The sequence below is a fragment of the Schizophyllum commune genome (assembly GCF_000143185.2).
Source record: "Schizophyllum commune H4-8 unplaced genomic scaffold SCHCOscaffold_9, whole genome shotgun sequence".
Lineage (NCBI taxonomy): Eukaryota > Fungi > Basidiomycota > Agaricomycetes > Agaricales > Schizophyllaceae > Schizophyllum > Schizophyllum commune.
In genome coordinates, this window is record NW_026089546.1 from 212,019 (window position 1) to 237,700 (window position 25,682).

At 57.1% G+C, this 25,682-nt stretch overlaps 10 protein-coding genes across 10 annotated transcripts; 3 read left to right on the forward strand and 7 right to left on the reverse strand.

Annotated features, from left to right (window-relative positions):
* Window positions 1-172: 172 nt before the first annotated feature.
* On the reverse strand, window positions 173-2,649 carry SCHCODRAFT_02510924 (uncharacterized protein; the record flags this gene model as incomplete). The annotated part of the gene is made up of 6 exons (XM_050343245.1): window positions 173-764; window positions 816-934; window positions 990-1,159; window positions 1,212-1,305; window positions 1,354-1,948; window positions 1,997-2,649. The coding sequence occupies 6 exons, from the start codon at window positions 2,647-2,649 to the stop codon at window positions 173-175; spliced, it is 2,223 nt and encodes a 740-aa protein (XP_050198693.1).
* Window positions 2,650-3,557: 908 nt separating this feature from the next.
* On the reverse strand, window positions 3,558-7,729 carry SCHCODRAFT_02633274 (uncharacterized protein). Its single transcript, XM_003029527.2, has 7 exons — window positions 7,535-7,729; window positions 7,130-7,486; window positions 4,927-7,067; window positions 4,732-4,876; window positions 4,039-4,682; window positions 3,815-3,983; window positions 3,558-3,764 (listed from the first exon to the last, which is right to left on the reverse strand). The coding sequence occupies exons 1-6, from the start codon at window positions 7,722-7,724 to the stop codon at window positions 3,828-3,830; spliced, it is 3,633 nt and encodes a 1,210-aa protein (XP_003029573.2). The 5' UTR covers window positions 7,725-7,729; the 3' UTR covers window positions 3,558-3,764; window positions 3,815-3,827.
* A 177-nt stretch (window positions 7,730-7,906) lies between these two features.
* On the forward strand, window positions 7,907-9,493 carry SCHCODRAFT_02633276 (uncharacterized protein). The gene is made up of 5 exons (XM_003029131.2): window positions 7,907-8,121; window positions 8,177-8,238; window positions 8,288-8,363; window positions 8,419-8,945; window positions 9,075-9,493. The coding sequence occupies exons 1-5, from the start codon at window positions 7,978-7,980 to the stop codon at window positions 9,184-9,186; spliced, it is 921 nt and encodes a 306-aa protein (XP_003029177.1). The 5' UTR covers window positions 7,907-7,977; the 3' UTR covers window positions 9,187-9,493.
* Window positions 9,494-9,579: 86 nt separating this feature from the next.
* On the reverse strand, window positions 9,580-10,562 carry SCHCODRAFT_02679747 (uncharacterized protein; the record flags this gene model as incomplete). The annotated part of the gene is made up of 3 exons (XM_003029528.2): window positions 9,580-10,040; window positions 10,094-10,259; window positions 10,387-10,562. 3 exons carry the CDS (start codon window positions 10,560-10,562, stop codon window positions 9,918-9,920), a joined length of 465 nt encoding a protein of 154 aa, XP_003029574.1. The 3' UTR covers window positions 9,580-9,917.
* Window positions 10,563-11,291: 729 nt separating this feature from the next.
* Window positions 11,292-14,165, reverse strand: SCHCODRAFT_02548417 (uncharacterized protein). Its single transcript, XM_003029529.3, has 6 exons — window positions 13,906-14,165; window positions 13,074-13,856; window positions 12,819-13,018; window positions 12,104-12,768; window positions 11,686-12,057; window positions 11,292-11,635 (listed from the first exon to the last, which is right to left on the reverse strand). The coding sequence occupies exons 1-6, from the start codon at window positions 14,148-14,150 to the stop codon at window positions 11,438-11,440; spliced, it is 2,463 nt and encodes an 820-aa protein (XP_003029575.1). The 5' UTR covers window positions 14,151-14,165; the 3' UTR covers window positions 11,292-11,437.
* Window positions 14,166-14,384: 219 nt separating this feature from the next.
* SCHCODRAFT_02584766 (uncharacterized protein) lies at window positions 14,385-17,760 on the forward strand (the record flags this gene model as incomplete). The annotated part of the gene is made up of 6 exons (XM_003029132.3): window positions 14,385-14,417; window positions 14,477-14,724; window positions 14,769-15,821; window positions 15,875-16,074; window positions 16,132-16,895; window positions 16,944-17,760. The coding sequence occupies 6 exons, from the start codon at window positions 14,385-14,387 to the stop codon at window positions 17,475-17,477; spliced, it is 2,832 nt and encodes a 943-aa protein (XP_003029178.1). The 3' UTR covers window positions 17,478-17,760.
* Window positions 17,761-18,779: 1,019 nt separating this feature from the next.
* On the forward strand, window positions 18,780-19,796 carry SCHCODRAFT_02357087 (uncharacterized protein). The gene is made up of 2 exons (XM_003029133.3): window positions 18,780-18,788; window positions 18,838-19,796. The coding sequence occupies exon 2, from the start codon at window positions 19,078-19,080 to the stop codon at window positions 19,573-19,575; it is 498 nt and encodes a 165-aa protein (XP_003029179.2). The 5' UTR covers window positions 18,780-18,788; window positions 18,838-19,077; the 3' UTR covers window positions 19,576-19,796.
* Window positions 19,797-19,840: 44 nt separating this feature from the next.
* On the reverse strand, window positions 19,841-22,749 carry SCHCODRAFT_02750631 (uncharacterized protein). Its single transcript, XM_050347244.1, has 6 exons — window positions 22,453-22,749; window positions 21,618-22,400; window positions 21,370-21,569; window positions 20,649-21,319; window positions 20,234-20,602; window positions 19,841-20,180 (listed from the first exon to the last, which is right to left on the reverse strand). Exons 1-6 carry the CDS (start codon window positions 22,707-22,709, stop codon window positions 20,085-20,087), a joined length of 2,376 nt encoding a protein of 791 aa, XP_050198694.1. The 5' UTR covers window positions 22,710-22,749; the 3' UTR covers window positions 19,841-20,084.
* Window positions 22,750-22,923: 174 nt separating this feature from the next.
* SCHCODRAFT_02633289 (glycoside hydrolase family 23 protein) lies at window positions 22,924-24,919 on the reverse strand. Its single transcript, XM_003029531.2, has 6 exons — window positions 24,183-24,919; window positions 24,015-24,132; window positions 23,726-23,967; window positions 23,559-23,666; window positions 23,330-23,502; window positions 22,924-23,272 (listed from the first exon to the last, which is right to left on the reverse strand). The coding sequence occupies exons 1-6, from the start codon at window positions 24,486-24,488 to the stop codon at window positions 23,176-23,178; spliced, it is 1,044 nt and encodes a 347-aa protein (XP_003029577.1). The 5' UTR covers window positions 24,489-24,919; the 3' UTR covers window positions 22,924-23,175.
* Window positions 24,920-25,503: 584 nt separating this feature from the next.
* On the reverse strand, window positions 25,504-25,677 carry SCHCODRAFT_02509917 (uncharacterized protein; the record flags this gene model as incomplete). Its single annotated transcript, XM_050343227.1, has 1 exon — window positions 25,504-25,677. A coding segment is annotated over one exon (174 nt), but the record flags the coding sequence as incomplete, so codon positions are not given.
* Between the last annotated feature and the right edge of the window lie 5 nt (window positions 25,678-25,682).

The window sequence follows — 25,682 nt, forward strand, 5'->3', positions numbered from 1 at the left end:
GTCGCGCTATACCACTAATCGTACCTTCAATTTATGTACATTGGTGGCTTGTGATGCTTGTACTTGATCTCAAGCACGAGGGACAGGTTCAAAGTTGGAATATAATGGCCGTAAATTGTAACATACACGAATAGAAAATACATAAAGCTCAGCAGCTCCTGGCGCTCAGCACTCAAGGGTCATACGACTCCGAGTGACGCAGGCTCGAGGATATAAGAGGCGCCGTAGAGACCGCCTTCTTCTTCTCCGGAGCCTCGTCGGATTCCTCCGATGCCTTGCGTTTATTCCCCAAAGAGATAGACGTCGACGGCTGTCCCGGCGCGCGAGAAGCTTGGCGGGGGCCGTCAGGAAGCTGTGGCAGTACGAAGGGGAGCTCGGTAGACTCCGCCTTGGCGGGCATACCCTCGGGACCGAGCCTGTCGATGGCTCTATTGAAGGCCTTGATCACGCGTTCGTACGTGTCCTTCGCCTCCCGCTGGATGTGCTCCAGAGTGCGATTGTGCACAGTACCTGTCTCAACGAGGCTGCTCTTATGCGCATACATCACTTGGAATACGGCGTGGAGAAACTCGAGGAGTTCAATCAACGCGTCATCCTGGAAGTATCGCTTGACCAGGCGACGCTTGAAAGGACCTTCCAAGAAGTTGGACTTCGAGTCGTATGCTTCTCGCGGGTCATCGTGTTGCCACCTCTTCAGCAAGAGGTTTTCTTCCTCGGACTCGACTCCGGGACCGTCGAAGCTGAAGCAAATCCAGCAGAGACACCTATGGCGTGTGAGTTAAGTGAGATAGTAGCTAAGCTTGAATTGTGCTTACCAATAGAAGGCTTCCAGGTCATCCGCGTAGTCATGCATGAAACGCTGCTCGCTCGAGGCGTCCGAGAGGTTGCACTCATAGCTCCTCAAAACCTGAACGGACTGAAACGCGCGGGTACCCTATATCGCCACCATGAGCATTAGATGAATCAAAGAAATGAACAGACCGACTGACCGTTCGGAAATCCGCTTCAAGGTCGCTCCTAGTTCGCCGCATACTGATGGCCATATCGAGGTCGATCAGGACACCCTCCCAACCGGCTTCGGCGCCGTCGACCCCGAGCAGTATATTGTGAATGCTGACGTCCCGGTGCAGAATGTCAATCTTCCACAGGTTCCAGTGCCCTGTCATAGATGATGATCAGTACGGGATTCAGGAATACTTGGGTCGACATACCGTTGATTGCGTCGCGAAAAGCAACCAGGAGCTCTCGGCGTGTTTTGAAAGCCGCTACCGACTTCCCGTACCGCTTCAAGACGACGCAGCAGTACTTCCGATCAGCCATAAGATCTTTTCCATGCCAGCGCCCCTGCGAGACGGTCCAGGACCGGGTGTCGTAGGCGAGCATCTGGCCTACCCCGATCAACCCCACCGCCTTCTTCAAGTACTTCCACTCGGGAACCCGACCCACGGGGACGTAGGCCTGCTTAACAAGGACAGCGCCCCACCCCTCGCGGTCGGCGGACCAGTAGACGCCACCCCGGCCACGGACACCACGGCGCACGTGAAGGGGTTTCTTGTGAACGCAGAACGTCATCTCCTCCTCGACGTACTTGACCTCATCGACCGAGATGTGGGCGAGTCCATCGGCGAGGTCGTCTTCCTCGACATGGTCCTTCATGTGGTCGGGATCGCGGTTGGTGCGAGGGCGGAGGAATGTGGAGGTGAGAAATCTCGTGATCTTGCCGGCCTTGTTCTTGTCGTAGTAGATGGTAGGGTTATAGCCGATAGCGTCCGCGTCCGTCGACGCAATGAGGCAGATGGCGTGAACAAAGGGTACCGGGTCGGCGTGGTAGTCAACCCTGACAGTGGACATCATGCCACAGCGGTCGAAGCTGTAGACGCGGAAATACTTCTCCGTCATGATGAAGCCGAACACGAAGTCGCGGTTACACTGTTGGATGAAGCACGCCCTGCAATAAACGTCAATAATATGCCTCGTGAATATAGAGGACACGCACCTCGCATAGACAGCCAGCTGTATACCATTGTCCAACACGGCGGCGTTGTCCTCAGTCTTGCCGTCGCCAACGGTGGTGGCGTGATCATATACCGCCCACTCGTTGTCGAAGTTGTCCTTGTTGCCAAATCTGCTCCTGCCATTGACAAGAGGCCCCCTCCCGACGATGAGGTAGTCTGGTCGAGTAGCGAGCTTCTCACGCTCGTGTGTCTCATGGTGTATGGTGATGTTGGCGGCCATGATGAGTCGACGGTTGCTGAGGCCGAAGCGGTCGATGATAGCGTTGATGATGGCGGTGTGGGGACCGTAAAGCTCCTTCTCGTTCTTCGGCTCGAATGGCACGTCGACCCACCGATGTTCGGTGTCGTCGTACAGCGGTGTACTCCGCAGGAACTTCTCGATTTTCGTTCGGGCGTCGGTAACAGGAGAGGGAATCTCTACATCCTGGACATGATGGCGCTTCAACTCGGTCTTCAGCCTGACGGCGAGATCCTTCACGATGCTGTACCCGAAGTTTGGATCTCCGGTGCCCGAGCTCATCGGTGTGTCGGTAGCAAGGCTCGATGTAAGAGTGGAAAGCCGATTGCGAGCTGGGGTGACGGGCTGGGTCGACTGGGAGCTGCCGCCCGTGTCAGTGGCGTTGACGAGCGACATGGTGGTATGTGGAGGAGGATCGATCGTGACTCACGCAAAATTTGCACCTTGATATCGCAAGGACCTCGTTGCAGTCACGGGACGTGCGCGCAGACGCGTTGCAGCCGGGCAAAAACAATGAACAAAGCAAGAGGCAACGTGCACCGTGTGATTTGACGGTGCTGATCCGAATGCACGTGACTGACACGTGGTGCCTTCTACTCACATGGGGATGTTACTACTACAGATACAGCGACTGAATTACGTTGAGTCTTTCTTCAGAGTTTCTGGAGAGTCCTCAGGTATGGTCGCCAGAAAATAGACTCAAGATCTATTACGCAAGTCCCGCAACGTGCACACGCTCGTTCAGAGATATATAGATGATCCTAGAAGCCAGTGGTCCTACTGTAGTCCAGCTCCAGATGACACAATGTCTTCGCTGTCCCTTGATATACAATGCTCGGGGCATGAATCGTTTTTGAAACTTCAAGAGACGCCTCCAGCGCGAGGGTACATCTGCGCAATTGGAACACAAAGCGGTGAGATGACAGTCATCTTCGGCAGAACTACCCTTGAGAAAGAGGTTGTCGATGACATTATTGTAGGCCTCCCAGATCACTGCTTGTACATCCCCTCCGCCTCCTCTATGATAACTGTATGTTGTCCTCTCGCAAAATACAGATGGCTATATCATGGTCGACCAGAACCCGATGTCACCCATCAGATGTTACGGAGGTTGACGTCGCCGTGCAGGATCATGTTCTTCCATCGCTAGCTCAGGCGTTCAATCAACAGGGCTACAACGATGAACGGCGACAGCTCATCTTTGATAGGTCGCGCGATGCAATGTGCAGCTGTCGGCACCCCTCAAAGCGTACAAACGACGTTCCGTATCGTTGCGGAACGATGCGAGAACGTGTCCTGCCAGACGCCGCCTGCCCCCCTCCCATTCGGCGATCAATATACGCGGAAACGCGTTTACAACATTGTGGAATTTCTCTAGCTACCCTCGCAAGCGGGCTGAAGAGGCGTCGCAGTAATCCTGTGGTGAGGCAACGGAAGCGAGCTCTATTAATTGCAGAAGATGGCAGTACACACGACGTGCGTGCTCGCACACGATATCTAGTATGGATACACTGAAGCCATGAGCGATCTTCTACCACACTTGAAATCGAGATAGACTCACGATGGGATAAATCCTAGTTTGTTGCCCCGAGACCCAGCTTCGTCGTCTTCATGATGGCCGCGATCGGCGCGTCCAATCCGCCAGACACACCAATCCTTTGGCCATCCTGCCACCCCATCATCGCCAACATTTTGAAGCCGACATTGGACTCGCCAATTTTGGGAGCGGTCTACGAAGGTCGTCAGAGGTTTGCTTCAACTCATAGCGTATGTTCCATCACTCACCCCGCCCACCTCCTCTCCCTCTCGGTGCCTCGGCACGCGTACGGGAGCACCCCCACCCTTCCCCCTTTTCCCCTTCTCCCTGTCCCCACCAAATGACGACGAGCCAAACATTCCCCCATGCCCGCCGGCCCCTCTCACGATCCGCCCAATCTTCCGCTCGTCCACCGTGTACCCCGTCCGACTCGTCCGCCTCAGCGTCGTGTACCGCGCCTCGCCCTTTCCCTTACTTTCGCTCTTCAGCCCGAATGCGTTCGCCAGCTCGTGCACCTTCTTCCGCGTCTCCTTGTTCGCGGGCGGCAGCGCCATGCTCACGCGCCCTATGTCCGCGATGAAGCGGCGGATCTCCATGACGAGGGTACTCATGTCGATAACACGGTTGGGAATGACGTGGATGGTGCCCGGGAGGTCCTCGTCGTCGGAGTACGCCATGGCACCCCGGCCGTAGGATGATTCGATCTGGCGCGCCGCGGCGGCAATAGCCTTCTTCATCTTCTTGCCGCCTTTCTTCGGCGCGAGGGGGTCGGCGGCGACTTGCATGCGGGCGAGTTGGCGTGCGCGCTTGTTCGCGGCCTTCTTTGCGCGATCCCTCTCCCATTGTTCTTGTAACTCGGCAGGAAGACTCTCGTACTTCTCCTTCTTGCGCTCTGTAGGATACGTGAGCTTTCAGCCGGTATAACTGAACGCGTAACATACGGGACGACGTGAACTTGTTGAACTGGGCGAGGTCGTCGAGGCTGTCCTCCATATCGAACGAGCCATTGAGGATGTTGTTGAAGAGCTTGTCGTGTCGCTTCTTGCCCTTGCCCTTCAACATGTGCTTGTTCTCCGCCAGGAGCTTCTGCGTGCACTGTCATTCGAATGATCAGACACCGGTACGAAGCCGCTTACATCAACATGATCCAAGAACGCCTCGTCCGCATCTGCATTCGAACAACCCATCGCCTCGTAGTCGTCCACCTCCCAGCCGATGTCCATCTCCATATCGTCGTCCGAGTCGCCAACAACCTCCGGCGCACTTGCCCGCTGCTTCCCCTTCGCCGCGCGTATGCGCTCCAGCCGCTTGCGGAAGCTCGTCTGCGGCGTGTCGCCCACCTCGTCGCTATCGTCGCTGTCCTCATCGTCGTCGGACTCGCCCATCATCTCGACCTCCTCTTGATGCAGGATCGCCTCCAGGTCGGCGGACAGGTCTTCCTCTTCGTCGTCATCCTCGTCGCTACTTTCGCTCTCCGGACCCCTTTCATCGTCGTCTTCATCCTCCGCCTTCAGTATCTCGCCATCCCGGATATCATCCATCGTCACATGCCGCTGCCCCTCCACCCCCATCGACCGCACAAAGCGCCTCATCGCGCCCTCATCCGCAACCAAGTCCGCGTCGACCTCCATGCCCTCCGCGACACCCGTCGCACCTTGACTCTCCTCATCGTCCGTCCCCCACTCCAGGTCCGAGTCTCCCCTCCTGCGCTCCGCATACCGCGGGTCCGGCGCCCACAGCTCCTCCTCGTGCATCGCGCCAAAGGCGCCGAAGCCGAGCGCGCCCCACTCGCCCTTGGGCCGCCGCTTCTTGTTCTTCTGCCGCTCGCGGATGCGCGAGCGCGCGCGGCCGTTGGGCGTCACGGCGGGTGCGTGGCGCGGCTGGCGGGTGCCGGAGCGGGAGAAGGAGAAGGAGGGGCCGGCTTGAGAGGTGGACGGCTGTGGGGCGGATGCGAAAGTTTCGGGTGCGGGAGGACTGACGGTGGCAGCAGCCGGTGCTGGTGTGGACGCCCATGCTGTGGGTAGCGTTGCGGCGTCGACCGTCCTCGTAGTCCCGGTGAGCATGGAGGTCATCGGCGGGGGCGCAGGGGCCGGCGTGGCGCGTGTAGAGCGCGGATGCGGCGCGACGTAGACGATGACCTCGTCTTCAGCTTGTAGCTCGCGAGTGAGTTGGGCAATGCGGCTGGGGACAGTGGTAGGTGCGTCTATCATGGACGGGGTGGTGTCGATGAAGAACGGTGCTTGCTCCTCCGTAGGCGCAGGCACATCGGCCGTAATATCAGACTCTTCAGCTGCATGCGCGGGCGCCTCGATCGAGGGTGTAGATGAGGCATCGACAGGTGCAGGGGTAGTGTCGACGAAGAACATAGGGTGCTCCTCGGTAGACGTTGCAGTAGAATCCATGGCCGCCGGGTCCCCGACCGCAGGCACTGGTGCCATTTCGGTGACGAGAGTAGGTGTCGCATCCGTGACGAATGTGTGCTCCTCCGGCGCGACTTCGCGTGCCTCTTCTTGCCCGACTTCGTGCGGCTCCTCCTGGTCAGCTTCGAGCGGGGCTTCTCGTGCGACCTCGCGCGTAACTGCAGATGCAGGCGTTGGATCGGTGGGGCAAGATGGTTCAGAAGCCGGTGCGGTCACCACCTCGACCTTCGTAGTCGTCTCGACGACCTCAACCTCGACCTGACGGGTCTCTTCAAGCTGCGGCATCCCTTCGAGGTGCGTAGCCGTCGTCTCCTCCTCGACATGCTTCTCGTGCTCATTGGCCCGCGTCGCGTCATCGTCGGTCTGCTTCTCCTGTCCATGAGGCGGCTCCTCGGACTCCTTCTCCTCGCGTGATGCTTGCGCAGTGGACCCCGCGTCCACGTCCATCTCCCTCTCCCTCGCATGCTCCCTGTGCGAGACATGCTCCGCTTCTACGATCATGTCCGTCGCAGCCTCCTCTGTTATGTCCTTCGCTGCCTCCTCTGTCATGTTCACATTCGCCTCCATAGCCGTCGTAGTCGTAGTTGTGACCGTGGCCTCCATCTCTTGAACGCCCTTGCCAAGATGGATCCCCGTGAACCGCTCCTCCACCTCCTTTACGGAGGACATCGCGATCGCGCCTGCGTCGACTCGCTCTTGGAACTTGCCGATGTCGGCGAAGTCAATCTCTTCGAGTTCCTCCTCCTCTTGTCCATCATCTGCACGAGTAGCAGAGTTGTCCTCATCGTCCTCGTCCTTGATGTGGAAGACCTGGTTAACGCGATCCGCCGTGGGGACGTGGCTCTTCTCGGCGTCGTCTGGATAGAGTAAATATGTAGTTCAGATAGATATTGACGATCCGGTAGCCACAACCACGCACCGATCTCCTCCACTCCAGGCTCGAAGATCTCCTCCTCCTCCTGGAACAGGGTCGCCGTGAGCGTCGAGCGCACGAACACAATGGGCCGCAGAAGCGGTCGTTCATCGTAGAGGAGACTCGACAGCGGCGCATTGTACGACCCCATCTTCCCACCGCGGCGATTGCGCGCCCCCATGCCCCCTCTCGTTGGTGTCGATGGCGCATTCCCGCGCATCGGGCTAGCGTACTCGGGTCGGGGAGGTGCACTTCCTCTAGGCGTCGAGATACCCCTCGGCGTTCCACGTCCGCTGGACGCACCGCTCCCCCTCCCCCTCAGATTCCCGCGCGCCCGCCCCGCGAAGCCGCCCCGGGGAGAGTCTGGGATCGGTGAGCATCCAACTGAGGGCGATCAACCCCGCTACGCACTGTCATACAGCGGGATCGGGAGGTCAAACTCGTCGAAGGGGATATAGCCGCTGTTGTTCAGGCCTCCCCTCCCCCCGCGCCCGCGGCCTCGCCCGCCGCGTCCCCTAGGCGTACCGCGCCCTCCGGCGTTCCCGCCTCTTGCTGCGTTCGGTGGGCCGCCGCGGCCGCGCTTGTTGTTTCCTCTAGCCATCGTACTGCAGATCTATGCAAGAATGAGTGGAATTGAGTGTGAATAGTCTCGAAAATTTATGGGATCTCTGCCGACGTCGTGCGGAGAGTCAGAGTGACGAGCGTGGAGAGCAGCGGTCACTGATCTCGGTGTCTGCCGGCGATTACTGGACGGGGTTCCGGGCCGGGAGCCGGCCTCCACGTCTGACGCCCTTGCTATTGTTCTTGACACTCAACTTCGTCTCTATCACCACTTCACTTATTCACCTATCACTATGGCTGTGACTTTAGAGCCTAGCGCGCACGATGAAGTAAATCTGGGCCGTCTGGTCCGGCGGTTGGAGAAGTTGACTGCGAACACGGTCTGGCAGGAGACGGATCGGCCAGAGACATGGATGAAGTGCTTGGGGACGCTGGAAGTGCGTGTTTGGGTCCCAACGTTCTCGGACGGATGTATTGATTTGCCCTCCGTAGAAAGTCAAGTATGCGCGCCGTCTACTCAAGAGTATCGAGCTGAACAACATCGACCCGACGCCGTGAGTGCCGCCACCGCATACCTATGTCACCTCGCTGACCCATACCTAGGCGGCAAGCCAAGTCCTACGATGCCATGAAGACCGTATTGGACAAGGTTGAGGTCTTCATGCTGGAGGTGGAGAAGGTGCGTCTGCCTCAACACTACGCGCGAATACCCTCACTAACGCCGTCTGCACCAGAAATCCGCCCCACAACGACCACGTCGGGACCCTCTCCTGAACTCACTCCCTCTGCCATTACCACCTAGACCAGAACCTACCCCCGCACCCGAGCATACTGCCAAGGACGACGCCGAGTCTGCCCCTGGTCCCATCGAGGACCTCATCCCCTCCGAACCCGGCCAGGAACCTCTCAGCATCATCTCCCCCACCCCCGCCTCCAAACCCACCTCGCCCTCCGCCGACTCACCCACCGACCCATCTACTCAACCCGACCTCACAACCACGATGCCTACCCTCCTCTCCCTCGCCGCGCCCTCGCTGCCGACCTCGTCAACAAGCACGGCCGTCGCGCCCAAGTTCCTGCAGAACTCGCAGGCGCTGCACACCGAGCTGTCGGACCAGCTCGCGCAGATGAGCGCGCAGCTCCGGCGGAATGCGCTGCACTTCCAGGAAGCGCTCGTCAAGGACAAGGCGGTCGTGGAGGCTGCGGGGGAGAAGGTGGAGAGCAACTTGGGCATGTTGACGAGTACGAGGGTGAAGTTGAGGTGGGTGTTGCCTTTTGGACTGTTACTCGCGGTCGCGTTGCCTATGGCCTGCAGTCGTGTTGCTCACGAGCACCCTCCGAGCTATCCCCATGACGCAAAAGAGTTGTCGAACGCTAATGTTCTGCCCAGGGACCACCGCGGTAAGAGCGGGAGCACGACCTGGCTGGTCGTTGCGTGCATTGTCATCACCTTGATCCTCTTCATCATGATGGTCGCCCTCATCCGACTGACGAGGCGTTGAGGAGCGTTCTCTTTGGTTTCTGGGAGCGGTGTACGCCCTCACCAGAGCTGAATGCATGCGCTCGGAGGCGAACGCGTGCCTCTGAGCGAATGCACTTCTTCACGCAATCGGGATCGGCTTCGGCGGGAGAATCATTTTGTTGTGTGCAGGTCGAGCCGGACATTGTCGCGTTGGACCTTCCGGCTCCGCAGGATTTGAACTGCACTGGACGTTCCGGACTCCATCTTGTCTATCACGTCGTATGTACCGGGCATACTACATTCTCTACTCGGACCTGGCCTCCGGAATTTCAGCGTTTGACCCAAAACTACTGCTCGCTCGAGAGGAAGCGAACCGTCCTGCGCGGCGTTGCACGAGACAAGAAGACCGCTATTTGTGTACGACAAAAGCTCGCCCACCCATACGAGACAAAGCTGCCACAAAAGCGGCGCATGCATACATTGACAACGTGTATGATGGTGCATAGGTACGAGAACAAAGGCAAGGACGCATAGGTACGGCAGGAGGCCCGGAATCTGCCAACCATGGGAAATGGCGGCGATAAAGTAGCGGACAGTACAGTAGAAAAAGAAAAGCCTCGCTCGCGGAAGGTAGCTCAAGGTAGGGAGAATGTCGCGCAAGGACGTAGGTGGGTAGGTGAATACGGGGGACGAGGAGAGCGAGTAGAGATAGAGGTTACAGCAAGTCCAAAGTGCAAGTTGAATTGTCCATATGGCGGTGGTGAGCCTGCCTCATCGGGAGGCGGATTGACCGTCCTCGACAAGGGCGGGCCACCCATGATCAAATAAGGTGAACTGTCCGAAGACCGCATCGTGGCCACTCGATAGAGCGACCGGGCGGAATAGATAGGATAACTGGGGGGCAGGTCAGCCGTGGAAGAGGACAGCGGAATTCGAGGAGCACGCACAAGATTGTCCGGGCGAATATCTGAAGAATAAAGATACGGCTGGTAGACTGGGTTGGCTCTCGGCGCCACGACCGTCGGGAGTTGTTGAACTCGCGACGGTGGCGCGCCGAGTGGGTGGTGTGGAGGGAATGAGGGCGTCTGCTTCGGACGCGGGGGTGCAGGGTGTCTGCAATCCGCCGAGTCAGTATTTTCGTCGCATACTAAGGATGGTGCACGCACCTCGACTAGACGCCTGCGCTTAGAGCGAGCACATCGCCCGCGTGCCGAGTGACTACGACACGATACAGTAAAACCCCGTGAACGACCCGTGCGAGCGCTCCTCGTCGACCGGCAGCTGTCCGGGCTCGACGAAGGTGGACAGGTCGATGTAGGTCATGCCCTCCGCGTTCGTGGTCTGAGTCGGCGCCATCGTAGGCACGGTCGGAGCGGACGCAATGAGGGCGGCAAGGTCGAGGTCGAAGGAGTCCATGGCTGGTGTGGTAGTCGGTGTGGATAGATAGATAGTCGAAAGTTGGCAAAGTCGAAGGTCGAAGAGTATAGATAGCTCGACAAGGATGGCGTGTCGGGATGGCAAAAAGGTGGTCTTCGGCTCGCGCTCGCGCTGCTTTTATACCAGGCCTGTCTCACCTCGGCGGCGAGAACAATAGTTTGCACCCGCGCTCCCAATTGTTGTGCGCCGACCGTTCATCGTGCCCGGTCTCCGTGGTTATTGGTCCGTCCTCGGCGCGTTGAGTTTGCTTCCGGTGACTGAATAGGCAGTGGTGCTCGCGGGTCTAGCTGGACAGGTCACGGCGAGAGTATGCAGTGTCCGGGCGAAGTCCAACTCCGTGCGAACTGATAGAAAGCACTGCCAGGTGCAAAGACATCCTGGGATGATGAGACGGAGGACAATAGCATGAACTCACACGTGAAAGGGCAGTAAGCAGAGGCGTTGAGCAGGTCGTGCACGTTATGGACAAGACAATAAAGGGATTTCCGGTTCGAGACGTGACGTCGGGCTCGGAGCAGGCGGTCCACGGCTGGGGCGACAGGCGGTGTACGACTTTGTAGGTGGCAGTGAAGGGTGCTGACAATGGCGGGATGAAGGTCGAAGTGGCGCTGGGATGGATCTCGGCCCGGGCGCGAGGCATACGCCGGAGTCTGTTGTTGCTGTACAATGAGGGAGCGAAGCTACCTGTCGATAGCAATTCGCAGCAGTGCCGAAGTCCCACATAATCTTTCCATTAGTATGGACAATGCCTGAATCTACAATTACCGCGGTGAGAATAGCCTAGCCGAACATAAATACGGATAAATACAGGGACTACCGCGCGCGTCGTGCACCGATCTCCTATGGGCAGAGTGCTATGCAACGGTACGGGGTCGCTTCGCCAGCTTCTGGGGTCGCGGGCCGTAGTCGTCCAATGACGCACGCTTTCTTATCCGTTGATGGGGTTGTGCAATGGGCTGAAAACCTTTCGTTGCCATGCTACGCGTCACCGGACCAACAGGACTTGTCGAAGGCGGGCTCTCCTTCCGTCGCGGACGAAGATCATATCGTGTCTGGATTACACCTGTCATTATATGGCAGACAACGAAGCAGTGCGACGTACCTGTTCGGGTGGCCTTGAGAACTTGTCCTGCGACTTTCTCGAACGCCTCGAAGACCTTGCGCCAGCCTTCCGGCTGGGCATCTTCGTCGGGCTCACAAGTCCGGGGTCCAGGAGCTCACTCGCATCGGGCATGTGTGCTTCAGTGACCCGTATGACATTGGAGACAATGCGAAGGAGAACGTCTCTCTGTTCGATACCCGACGCAATTGACTCCAGGTACGTCATGTTGAGAGCGGGCTCGTCGGCGAGTAGACTGGCTGAGGGCCATGGGATCGTTACGCGGAGGATTGGCGGCGATCCTAGAAAATCGCAGGGTGCGGGTATATGGGATAGGAGCGCCATAACCTGCGACGTGCCCTCCTCGATCGACCCCTGCAGCCGATAAGCGAGAGCACAAAGCCTTGAGATCGGGACTTACCGGAGGATAGAAGGATCGCGCGAGGTCATCCGAGGTCTCCGACGACGTCTGCGCTACCACCCAGCAGAACGTCCCATCCGAGAACCTCATCGCGGATAGGAGGCTCTTCCGGTCTGGCAACAGGCAGAACGGCGATGTGCGTTCGTGCCGCAGCCACGCGAGGACGTCAGAGTAGCTGGCGCAGTTGGTGGCGAGGACCACTGGGCGAGACGTGGACAGTCGTGCATAGCTGAAGGGATAGAATACGGTTCTACCGCCATCGACTGAGCGATGGAATTCGACGAGCTCAGCTTTCAGGCGCTGCCGCGAATGTGACGGTCCCGGAAACGATAAGATGTCGGTGAGGGGACGCGCTTCGCTGAGCGCATGCGCCAGGAGTAGCACGGCGTGCTCGCGCGCGCTCGACATGTCAGGATCGTCGGTGTTGTATATGAGCTCATGTTCGAAGAACCCGGCGCTTTTCGCCTCGGAACTGCAGAACCATTGGGCGGCGGAGACGAGGCAGAGAGGCTCGTCGACCACGATCTGAGAGGCGTTGTCATCGCAGAAGCGTCCAGCTGCGTTTTCGACCAGGGCGATGCGGTCCCTTCCGAAGCTGGTCCGGCATTCCCCAGTAACAAGGAATTGGAACAGGACGTGGTGCATGGTGCTACGCACGATTGGCGCTGTAATTTTGTCAGTGTCTTTGATAGAAGTAGAGAGCTCGAGGACGTACGTGTATGCTTGTTGACGGTTTCGAGCGGTAGGTACGAGCTCTTCGCGTGATTCATAGGCGTCGCTTCCTCACGGACGAACCGCTCGCCGTCCGAGGGGGTGAAGCCGGTCATTCTTTTGATGAAGTCGTCCAAGAGTGTATGCGGGGCGTATGGCCCATGTTCCAGGTAGAAAGATGCATATGCGGCAGAGAAGCGGTGCCTGTTCGTAGCAGTCAGTTTGCTGCATCACAAGGAGCGTTTTCGAGCGATCGCACCTCCCGTGGAGCCAGGCGCTCGTGCGAGCTACTAAGCGCTCTCCCGAATTCGTGGCGGCGATGTCAGGTGAGAGATATTTCCTGATATACCGGGCAACGCGCGACCGATCGGCTGACCCAGTAGCGGACGTGATACGATAGACAGGACGCGAGGTTGAGCCGTCTAGAGGATACAGCTCTAGGGGCAGAGCTATGCCAGACACAACCACAGTGAGCCATGGATATGTTTCCCATGCCCGCGCGAACTCCCGGTGAGGTGAGATCTGGGGTACGTCTAATGAACATGATCCCATGCGCGGCGCGAGTACCTGCGCCTCGTCGATGACGGCGAAAAAATGGAAGTCGGGGTCCTTTGTGAGAGTGCGAATGCGGGTGATGGCGTTTTCGATCTCAGTGTCGATGTGATTGGGCTCGCGAGCGTGCATCCAGAATGTGAGCATCGCGTATTCGTCCGTAGGTCGAAAGTAACGCTGGCTGCAGGCCTGCACAAGGAGCCACAGCTCGCGATCCTTCTCCGTTGCACTCGAGATATCGACCGTCTCGGCAAACATCTCGAAAGCCAGGAGGCGAACCAAGAGGGGAACCTTGAGCATATTCATGCGGATTTCTTCGCACATGATACGCTCTAGGGAGGTATTGGAGAGCGCGTGGAGCGTTTTGGTAATGTCGTTCGAGCCGATGCACCAGCTATCGATACCGCCAACGAAGTACATGCCCCAGTGGTGTCTCAGGCCTTCAATGACCAGGCTGGTCTTTCCACTTCCCGAAACATCTTGTAATAAGCTACGCAAAGATTAGAAGGGATGAAGTGAGATGCGACCGAGGGACTGACGTGTGTTGACCTCTGCGGAAGATCTCGTGGAGCTGCACCTGGAAAAGCCTCGGATCCTCCGCGCCGCGAAAGGTCTGCAGCATAAGCATCGGTTGTGATGCGTACTTCGGCACTTTGAGCGAGGCAACGAATTCCTTCCATGACGATGGCCCAGAACTCGGTTTATATGTTGGAAGAGTGGCCGATCGCTTCCTAAAGACACGATGTAGTTCTTTTCGAAAGCGCTCCAAGTGTTCGTCAAGCATGGCAAGAGGTAAAGTTGGTGTAAGACAAAGCCACTTCGTGATGCCTTGTGGACATTACGTAATGTATTCCCACCGCTGTCATCACGTGACTGTCACGCTCTGTGATGTCGGTCACTGTTTGGGCGTCGGTTCGCTGTTCTCTTCTGATCCTCACCGCGTCGCACAACGAAAGTCGACATCCTCTATCTGGAACTCCCTCTCCCTGTGCAAACTCGCTGACCACAGGCGCAAATCATGTTCCCCAGTGATCTATCCAACGGCCTCCAGGTATGCCACAGTCACCATGTTCATCCCCAGGTCGAGTGGCATTGACGTTCTCATGTCAGGACCAAGTAATAAGACCATACATTCATGGCATTACTCCTATGCTACGAAGATTCTCCCGCTCCTCGCCCTACAAGCTTTCGTCATACAAACCTCGCAAGTCTGAACCCTACGCGTCCTACATTCGCGGACTGAAAATCCCTGCACGACATGGCGTACCGGACTTTCTTCTGCATGGCCTCGGAAACGATCCGGAGATGGAGAAATGTATACGGGAGGTTCTTGATTCTCCAGAATCCCCTCAAGTCAAGTAAGAGTTCACGCGTTGTTGATTCGGTGGCTAACGCTTGCCAGGTGGCTTATCAATACTAGTGGATCCGGGAAAACTAGGCTAGCCTTCGAGGCACTCTGCCTTCACTTCGGCTTCTACATCACAGCTAAGGTGGACGGCAATGCCCTCGGCTCCACGGATCTGAGCAATCTCGTGGATCGCTACCTTGAAGAGGTGGTCAGCCATGTTCCCACTCGGTTCTCGACTGCCCCCGAGCGTGAATGTGCTTTCGAACATAACGCGAGGCTCGCAAAAATCGTCGTCGCTTGCCTCCTCTTGGCTCGTTTCTCCATTTTCGAGAGCTTCCTCGAGCTTGCACGCGAGGCCGCGGAGGGGCAGCTATTGCAAGAGCATAAACGCTCCTGGCTCCTACTCCAGTTGATGCCAGTGCTTCCGCAGAAAGACATCGCCGCATCAGTATCCTCTTCCATACCTCCTCCCTCGCCGAACGCAGATATTTTCACCGAGCTTTCATCGCGCATCATCAACCACGTCAAAAGCCTCGAGAACCATACGGAACTCCTGAGCGATCACTGCACCAAACTCGAGGACGCAGTCATTGCCACGCTCACATCCTGTCTCAACTCCATCGCTAGAGATTTCCCCGGCGACAACAACGCAGACGCAGACGCTCAGTCAGGCTGTGACTCAGACACCGAATCGGACTCGCCCTCGGGAAATGGCCACGCAAAAGACGAACGCGCCCTCATTGTTCTCGATGAGGCTCAGTTTCTGCTCGACAAATGCCCTTTTGCCTTCAAGGCGACATCTGCACCCGACGGGGGGCGCCCTTTCCTTCGACAAATCATTGCGAGCTTCATGACCGTCATCGGCACCTGGCCCCAGAATTTCAACATACTCGGGTTGGGCACAGGATTGTCAGCCCGTCAGGTATCGGAAGCTCTGCTTACGATGTCTGGCAAGAGAGCTAGCTCTCTCATAACCAAGGCGCTGGGCAGCTTCGACGACGAGCATACTATACGAAAATATGTTTCTCGGTTCGTTCCTGCAAGCCTGGTCGAGACTAATACTGGCAAACGACTTCTTAACCGGATATGGAGATGGCTACGGGGACGGTGAGTTCGCCACTTCCGAGCTATAGTGCTGCGCTGAATGTTAGCATGCGTAGGCCCCGCTTCCTTGCAAACTTCATCAGTGATCTCATCCGGAACAATTATCAATCGCCCCATAGAGTCTTGGATGCCTACGTTCACGCGCGAACTGGATGCCATCTACAAGACGCGCGTGAGTATGTCAAGCGCGAGCCGCCTCTTGCCAAAACCTTTAGCGTCGCGCAATCGGGATGTGTTCTTCCTGTCGACACTTGGTGTGAGTCGCCATGGTCACCTTTCGTATACATATGGCTAATTTCTATGCTACATCTAGCCGAGAGCTTACGGGATACATTCGCCACCATGGTCGCAAGTTATCTGACCCAAGGCACAGTCAAGGTTGTCTCCGGCGATGACGAGGACGAGATGATCCGATACGGTGTTGCAAGGTTCTCGAGACAACACGAAACGGAACAAGCGCATGTCGACGAGCCCTTGGTCTTTCTCCAGGGTGCCGCGTACTTTGACGTGGACAAATGTGGCACGTCGCGAACATCACTTTACAAGATCTTCGGGCAGCGGATCCCCGATCATTCTTCGTCGATGATCCGGGATGGCTTCGAGGAATATATCCTCTACATCACCATGCGCTTCGTCCTCAATGAAGCGCAGCGCGTCGATGAACTCTTCTGGTTCTTGGTCATCCCTGAATGGGCCAAAGCGCGCGCCGAACTCGTCTCCATCCTTCGCGATGTGAATGGGGAGCTGGAGATATGCAGCTGTCAAAACATGTTCGGCACCCCACTGGGCTTTCAAGCTTTCGCCGCCTCGATGGGTATTGGAGCATGTGACAAGGGACTGAAGGAACGTTTCTACGACTTCTTAAAGCACCTCTATCCCGAGACTTTCTGCGTACCGGGCGAGGACATGGGCCCCGATCTCGTCTTCGTGATGAGGCTGATCGACGGTCCCGCGGCTGGAAAGCTCTTCTGGGTTTTGATGCAGGCGAAGAACCTGAAGGATAAGCTCGCCAATGATGCTGCCAGGGATGCGATCAGGACGGTCACCCCAGCGCACTTGGGCGCTGCCAAAGTGAAGGTGCGCTTTCATCGTGACTGCCGTCGGCTTTTCACTCACTTCCTTTAGAAATGCAAGAATGCCGCGAGCAAGCGGAAAGCGCAGGACGAGATCGACGAGATGCTGGAGGCAATGAGAACCGGCTTCGACGACATTGCGGATGCCCCGAAAGGGACGGAGCACGGCGAGTTCAACGTACTGCGTGTCATGGCGTGCACCAGGGACATGGACTGGTATCGAGTCGACGAGACATCGAAATGCCAAAGGAAGCTTGGCGGCAGGAAGCGCTTTGTATTCGAGGAGGAACTGATCGACGACGGTCATCCTTTCGCCACGCTGAACACCGAGTTCATTGATGACTTCATGCGGAAGAAGAAGATATCGCCCCTCTATCAGGTTACGAAGTCCAAGGCCAAGAACAGGACGAAGGTCGCGAGGGCGCCCCCGGGGCACCAGGACGATGAGCCCGTGGAGGTCCCAGGATCACGCAAGCGCAAGGCCCCATCGGCAAAGGATAGTTCGTCGAAGAAGCCCTGCAAAGCTGAAGAGCCGCCGACTGGGACACGCCGATCCACTCGGCTGCTGAAGAAGAGTAAAAAGTAGTAGGGGCGACATTACATCTATTTGCGCACGGTTCCACGCTCCCAACTGGGGCACGAGAGTGTGTTATTGTGAGTGGTACTTAGATGTGATGACGATGTAGAAGCAAATACTGGTCATATACTCGTGTTTTGAGAAGAATAAGTCGAGGTCGAGGTAGAGGCGAAAATGTGAGGTATAGCCACACCCCGGGGCGGCGAGGCGGCGGGGCCGGGGCTACTTTGGGAGACTCGAACTCACGGCCCGAAGACCGATCATAATTCGACGGGAAGCAAAGGCTGGCGACATTGAAGTGCGAAGCGTCCATGTTGCGAAGTCCAACAGCGAGCGTACCCCTCTACGCCCTCAAGGCCTCAAGGTGAGATCGCTCTTTCCCGCGCGCATAGGTTCTGACGGGCTCGACTTTTCCCCAGACGATGGAGAGATTGCTTCTCCCGATCCTGAGCACCAGCCTCCCAGCTGCAGCTGCCGCAACATCGTCGAGTCGGAATATCCAAGCCAAAGAACGCCCAGTAACCCCTCCAATTGAAGCAACCGCCAGACGTCGCAGCGATTCTATGACTGTTTCACACTGGTGGACCGGGTGATCGTGCACAGTCAGTGACTCAGGTTGCCCACTTGTGCGCGCACGTCGCTTCAGTGGCGCGGCATTCCGTTGTGTGCGGCGACCTTGTGGGAAACGCCGACGTCGATGACAAAGAGGCGGAAGTGGTGCTGGAGGGGTGGCGGATCGGAGGGAGGAGGGGATCATTAACAGCTTGAAGGACGCCTGCGAGCGATCGCTGGAAGAGCGGGTGCGTGGCTACAAGTCTCTTGAGGTGAAATGGCAGTTGACGATCATGCAAGGACCAACGCTCGACCTCACAAATCAGTTTGGAGTGCGCTTGGAGTACTTTCGATAGCGAGAACATGCGACGCGGATGCTCAGCAACCAGGCGAATCCCTCGGTTTCCAGAGGGACTTCCGCTACACGGTCGATTTCTGTATGTATCGACTTTTTGCATGTACTTCATCGGTTCCCTCCGCGCGCTGTAGACGGATGTGGTGAAGTGCATCTCCGAGGTGTGTACCACTCATTGCTCGCGGATTTTTGGGTGAACACTCTGCCATTCATAATCAGGACCCCTCGCAGAAGGCCCAGATGCACTACCTGCTTCAGGACGGTCCTCGCGCTCAGTCGCATCCGGAAGCAGTGTCCGTCTGCTATTCGTGTGTCATGCCGCATACCGAAGCACAAGGACGACGTCGCTCGTTGGTCGCATAAAGGAGGAGGTCAAAGGGCTTGATGCCGGGTGTACTGAAGTAGTTGGATTGGTGCGTTATGCTCATATCTTGTGCAAGCTGTCACTGACCGACCAGACAGACCTGCGCGGGCTGCAACTACCTGATTAGCTGTGTACCGGCGAGTTCGACTTGTATCGCCAGTTCCCCAGCACGGGCGAAGAGCAACTTTACCGATACTTGGAAAACCTTTGTGACTATTTCTACGACGACCTTCGATCGCGCATCCTCCACGGACCTTGTCTCTCACGGCCCTGTGCGACGTCTGCACTCCTGCAAGCACTCTTGGTTCTTGACGTATCCGTGACCGACAATAACGAAGATGATCGGAGTGACGCCGCCGCCGCCGCCGCCGACGACGACGACGATGACGACGCAGATCATGTCCTCGACTTCGATCAGCCACGCCAAGAGCCACGCTGTGGACGACAGCTACCGGGTGCCGGGCAATCACCTTGAGGGGTTCATCAAGATTGGCCACGTCTCGCCCCAGCGGGTGGTGTTCTTTGACTCGCTACGTAGTCGTCGAGAGCCAGTACGTCGGCCTAACATCCAGCACAGGCTCACGACTTCGATGAAGATTCAAGACATTCGCCGGTCGGTGGATGACAGCGCTGCGCCTCTTGTTCACCATGAAGAAGCGAGCGTCTCCTCGGGCATGGTCTCCTTCGTCGCTAGTCCCATCGAGCGCTTTCGTATCCCCATATCCGAGCGCGTGCTCTCGCGCATTCTACGCGGAAACCTCTACACAAACCACGTCGGCAATGTTGAGCCCGCCGCTGGCGAGGAGACGCGCAAGAACATCTTCTTTCTATCTTAGCTCAGGGTGAGGTACTCGTGAAGATCCGCAAGATCCCACCATGCGCAGGAAACTCTACCCTGTCGCCAACAACGCACTTCGCGAGGTCCCTCAAGGACCTGCAGACTTCGGCATGTCCTGCTGAAGGAGGTCATTTACAACCTTTTCCTGTCGACCCAGGGGAGTTTACACGGGGGCTATGCGGAAGGGAGGCCCATCGGTGTTGAGGGATATGTTTAAGATGATCTTGATCGAGCAATGGATTTGTGGCAGGCGAGCGCGTCAAGCTTAGTCGCCGCACGGCATATTGCTTTGCATCCCATTACCCCATGTATGAAGCATCGTTGTAACAGTACATTCCAATAGCAGAGTTTACTTCGAAGAACCGTATGTTAGCGTAGATACACCGACTTTGGGGCATCTGCCTTTGTCCCACTTCGGGAGTCGGCGAACTCCTAGGCGATGGTCCATTTGCGCTTCGTCCGTTTCGGTAGTACTTGGTTGTCGGTTGACGTTCGTTTCGACCCGCGTCAAAGATTCTTCGTTACTGAACTATGCGTAATGGGGACCGCTGGATTTGTTGAGGCAGGAGTCACTTTGCGTCGCGGATGCAGATCGTATCGTGTCTGTTGTACAATCCGTCAATGTATGAAGCGCGCACCTGCGAAGTACGACGTACAATTGGCTCGGGCGGTTTCAGGACCTTGTCCAATGTGGTCCTCGCGGACCGTGCTGTAGACTTCCGTCGGGACTTCGTCGCAGGGCTCGGAGGGGGATTGGGGTCCAGGAGCTCACTCGCGTCCGGCATGTATGGTTCAGTGACCCGTATGACATTGGAGACGATGCGGAGGAGCACGTCTCTCTGTTGAATTTCCGACGCAATTGACTCTAGGTACGTCATGTTCAGGGTGGGCTCGTCGGAGGCCAGACTGCCAGAGGGCGATGGGACCGTCACGCGGAGGATCGGCGGCGAGCCTAGAAAGTCGCAGGGGGCGGGTATTTGTGATAGTAGCGACATGATCCGCGAGTTGTCTTCCTGTGTCGACGCCTGAAGCTCATGAGCAAGAGCGTAGAGCGCATAGAATGAGACTTACCGGAGGATGGAAGCATTGCATGAGGTCATCCGAGGGCGCCGACGACGCCTGGGCTACCACCCAGCAGAACGTCCCGTTCGAGAATCTGAGCGCGAAGAGGAGACTCCGCTGGTCCGGCAGAAGGCAAAATGGTGAAGTGTGCTCGTGCCGCAGCCACGCGAGGACGTCAGAGTGGCTGGCGCAGTTGGTGGCGAGGACCACAGGGCGAGACGTGGACAGTCGTGCATAGCTGAAGGGGTAGAATACGGTTCTACCACCTTCGACCGAGCGATGGAATTCGACGAGCTCAGCTTTCAGGCGCTGCCGCAGATGTGACGGTCCCGAAGCAGAGAAGATGTCGGCGAGGAGACGCGCTTTGCTGAACGCATGCGCCAGCAGTAGCACGATGTGCTCCCGCACGCTTGACATATCAGGATCGTCGGTGTTGTAGATGAGCCCCTTGGCGAAGAACGAGTCAGCGCTTTGAGCATGGCCTGACTCGCAGAACCATTGAGCAGCCGAAAGGAGACAAAGAGGCTCGTCGACAATGATTCGTGAGGCGTTGTCGTCGCAAAAGCGGCCGGCCGACCGCTCGATCAAGACGATGCGATCTCTGCCGAAGGTCTTCTTGCAATCTCCAGTTACTAGAAACTGATACAGGACATGGTGCATTGTGCTTCGAACGACGGGTGCTGAATAATCTCGTCAAACACGCACAGGAGAACAAAAAAAAGGCACTTACGTGTGTGCTTGTCGACAATCGCCAGAGGTAAGTAGCAGTCTTCTGCGTAATTCAAGGGAGTCGTCTCATCGCGAACGAGTTGCTCGGCATCCACGGGCTTGAAGCCAGTCATTTGCTTGATGAAGTCATCGAGAAGCGTATGCGGGGCATCGGGTCCATGTTTGAGGAAGAAGGCGATATATGCGGCGGAGAAGCGATGCCTTCGCGCATGTGAGCTTGAGCGTTACTTGAGACGAGGAGGGTCTTACCTGCCATGGAGCCAGGCGCTCGCCCGATGTATCAAGTTCTGCCCTGGAGCCGTCGTGGCGAGTGCGGGAGGTAAGTATCTCTTCACATATTCGACCACACGCGACCGATGGGAAGATCCAGTGGCAGAGGTTAGGTGGTAGGTAGGACTAGAGCATGCATCGCCGAGGGGGTATTGATCGTAGAGAAATGCGGTGCCGGACATCACAAGAGTGAGCCAAGGATAGTTCTCCCAAGAACGCGTGAACTCTCGATGGAAAGACGTCCTGGGCTCTCCTCTAGCAAAAGGCGGGACGCTTCGAGCGAGGGCCTGCGCCTCGTCGAAGACCGCATAGAAATGCAAGTCGGGGTCCTTCGTCAATTTTCGGATGCGAGCGAGGGTGTTGTCGATTTCCGTTTGGACATGGTATTTCCCGCAGTTACACATCGCGGATGACAGCATCGCGTACTCGTCAGCCGGCCAAAAGTAATTTCGACTGCAAGCCTGCACCAGGAGCCAGAGTTCGCGGTCTTCCTGCGTGGCCCTGGAGACGTCGACCGTCTCGGCAAACATCTCGAAAGCCATGAGACGTATCAAGAGCGGTATCTTCAGGAGGTCCAGTCGCGTTTCTTCGCACTGTTGACGGTCCGCGCTAGACCCAGATAGCATGTCGACCGTGTTCGAGATATCGTTGGAGCCGATGCCCCAGCTGTCGACGGCGCCTACGAAGTAGAATCCCCAATGGTGCCTCAAGCCCTCAATGACGAGACTCGTCTTGCCACTACCGGACACATTCTGCAGCAACCTGCGTGCGTGATGGTGAGATTGACACTGACGCACTTGTGGACTCGACTGACTTGTGCTGCCCCTGACAGAAGATACGGCTGAGCTGCGCTCGAAGATGGTCCGAGTTTCTGACATCACGAAATGTCTGAAGCATCAGCATCGGTTGCTCCGAGTATTCAGGCATGTTCAAGGAGGCGACGAAGTTCTGCCAAGAAGGGGAGCCCGTCGATGGCTGGTATGGTGGAAGGCAGGCTGCGCGGTTTTGAAAAGCGCACTTGACTGCCTCGCGAAAGACTTCAAGGTCGTTGCTGATATCCGTGGTCATCATGGATGGATGAGCTGAGTCGTGCAATGAAAGGGACTTGTATTCATCAACGAAGAGGAAGAAGGGAACTGGACGCCCCTCAAAATGAACTAAGCGGCTTACCTAACACCTTCGCACAAGCACATGATCCGCTGGTCACACGCCATGACTCAACCTCTTGAAATCGCTCGCGTCCTCTCGCTGCTTCGTCTTTGCTCCCAGCTATCATCATAAATATCAGACGGCATATACCACGATAACGAACGTGTTGGGGGCGTACAATCAAGCACGCCGCGGAAAGTATATACTTTACAGGGGAATCGGTTGCTGTGGTATCATATCCGAGATCGACAAGCGTGGTGGAATATGTATACGAAAGCAATGTGACGAGGGGGAATAAAAGCGACGAAGATACGGGGGTACAGGGGTTAGGTAGGGCGCTAAAGTATGGTCGTCAGACTATACACACGACACGAGGTCGCTGCTACGCTTAGTAGCACGCGTTGAGGTTGAAGTACTGGCCCAGGGGCGGCTGATGGGTGTACGCGTCGATGTTCTGGCACCAGCCGTTCAAGAACTGGTGCAGGCTGAGGAGAGAAAGGTTGTCAGCAGACCGAGCCTGCGTTGCCGCCAAGAACACGTACTAGTCAAGGTTGTTCTGCGCGAAGCAGTTGCCGTTCCACTGGGCAGCCGTCGCGTCGCCGTAGGTCATGCCTACCCTCCAGCCGTTGTAGTTGGCGATGGACTGGAGCAGGTCGCCGCCATTGCTGTCCAGGACACTCTTGAAGTACTCCGCACCAGTGCGGACGTTGTAGGCCTGGCGGATCGAGATTCAGCGAGATGAAACCCAGCCACAGCAGCAAAACAGCGTACCACGTCCTTGCAGTTGCCGCCCGGCGCGCCGCCGCACTTGTCCTGCGTTATCTGCATCAGGCCTTGCTCGCCGTTGCCGCCAACCGTGTTCGGGTTGCACGTGCTTTCCTACATTATCGCCATCGCATCAGTGCCAAGGGCCGAATCTGGCGGGCGGAGAAACGTACCTGCATGGCGAACGAGGCGAGCATGATGGGCGGGATGCCGTTCTCGTTGCCGTACTGCTGGAACGCCCAGACGAAGTCCTGGCAGGCCTTGAACGGCGAGTTGTCCTTCTGGATGGCCTCGTTGAGGTCGACAGTGACCACGTCGTTGATCGTCACGAAGGGCGGGTGCCAGCCACCGTCGTTCAAACCACAGTTAAGCCAGTCGATACGACCGTTAGGGCCGGCGGTGGCACTGATATCAGCTGCGAGACGTCAGTCGACGGCGATATTAGGGAGGGGACAGGCATACCAGTAGCACCGCTGTCACCACAAACGGCGTCGGTCGCAACCTTGATGAGGTTGGCTCCCCAGTTGCCGCCGTTGTCCCAGTTGTTACCACTGTCCGCAGGCGGGGCCCACTCGACGTTCTGCGTGCGTGGTGAGTACGAGATCGATACCCGAAGACGACCACGCGCACCACATTGCCCGTGTTCGCCTTGTCGCCGTCTTTCTTGCCACCATCCTTCTTGCCACTGTCCTGGGTGGGCTGAGCCTGCTCGCTGGAGGCAGGCGGAGTAGCGGTGTTCTGGCGTTCGCGGCACTGGCGCTTGTTCTTGGCGCGACGTGTCCTGCCGGTGATGGGCTGCACGTCGAGGGGCGCGTTCTTCTTTGCCAGGCGCATGTGCCGGGCTACCTCTTGACGGCTGTCCGAGTTAAGACCACGCGCATCGTGCGCGAGCGCGCAGGCGGAGACCGCGGCGAGGAGGAGAGCAGCGAGCTTCATGGTAAGGATACTGGGAGGGAGACGCGGGTCTGGAGGGACAAGGGCAAACGAGGGGCAGCCGAGGAGACGGCGGAAGTGGAGGGGAGAGAAGAAAAGGTCAAAACCTAGGCGCTGGGGTGTCAGCACGTAATATAAATACTCGCTCGACGAGTCTGCAACGGCATGAAGGTGGAGAATAGGATCAAAAGGCAATTATACGTTTTGATGCACCACGGCGACGGGCGACCGTTCTGCTCGCGTGGGCTGATGCTTGCCCTCCAGAAGAGCAGTGGCGATTGGGTACCTGCCTCCGAGAAGCGCCTTGGCGCGCAACCGGCTGCCAATTTATCCATGCCGCGCACTCTCCAAGAGGAGGTCTCTGGAAGTTCGGACTGTATTTTGACGACCAGCTCGTTGTGCAGCGACGGACGGCCAGCAGTGACCGATGAAGTAAAAGGTCAAGGTGCTCGAGGACACGCTTCCCTTCGGAAGGCAATGTTCGCCGTGCGAACTCCGTAGCCCAAGACATTCGAAGCAGATGCAATCGATGTCCTCGATCAGAGCTGGACCCACAACGCCGCTGTTTGTTCATGCATCATGTCTGGGGATACGCCTTGAGTACGGCCATATCCAAGCATATTTCTCAAAGATGGTCTCATATGAGTTCGCGGATATCTACAGTCTCAAGCAGATGAATTCGACAATACGAAGACAGCCCTTCTGTATAAAACCGGGCTGCTGAGTAGAAGCACCTCGAGTAATGATAGGCAGGCTGATGCAGCTCAGGAATCACCCACGCCGGCGCTAGTAGACACTCGAAGCTCCCGCGGATGATCCTCAAGCTACCGGTTCTTTTTTTTTTTTTTGGTGGATGCGTTTCGACCAGATTCACCCATCGTGTGGGTCAAACGCACAGCCCAAGGCAAATCTGGTCCGCATAGGTAGTCCGAGGAACGTAGACCTCAGTGAGAATAAGTAGAGAATGTGGAAAGAGCCAGGCGATAGGGAATAAACCCCCCACGTCGAGGAAATGCTTTTACGCACTAAAAGTGTGGGACTCGCAGAACCCATCCTGAATACCCACTAAAACCCCGATATCTGTCGCCCATTTGGTGGGCAGGCTCTCTCTATCTCTTAGGACCGGTGCCCATGTCGCTTCGACCAGGTACCCACTAAGTGCCTGGCCGCCATACCGCCCAGTCGAGGTGAGAAGCT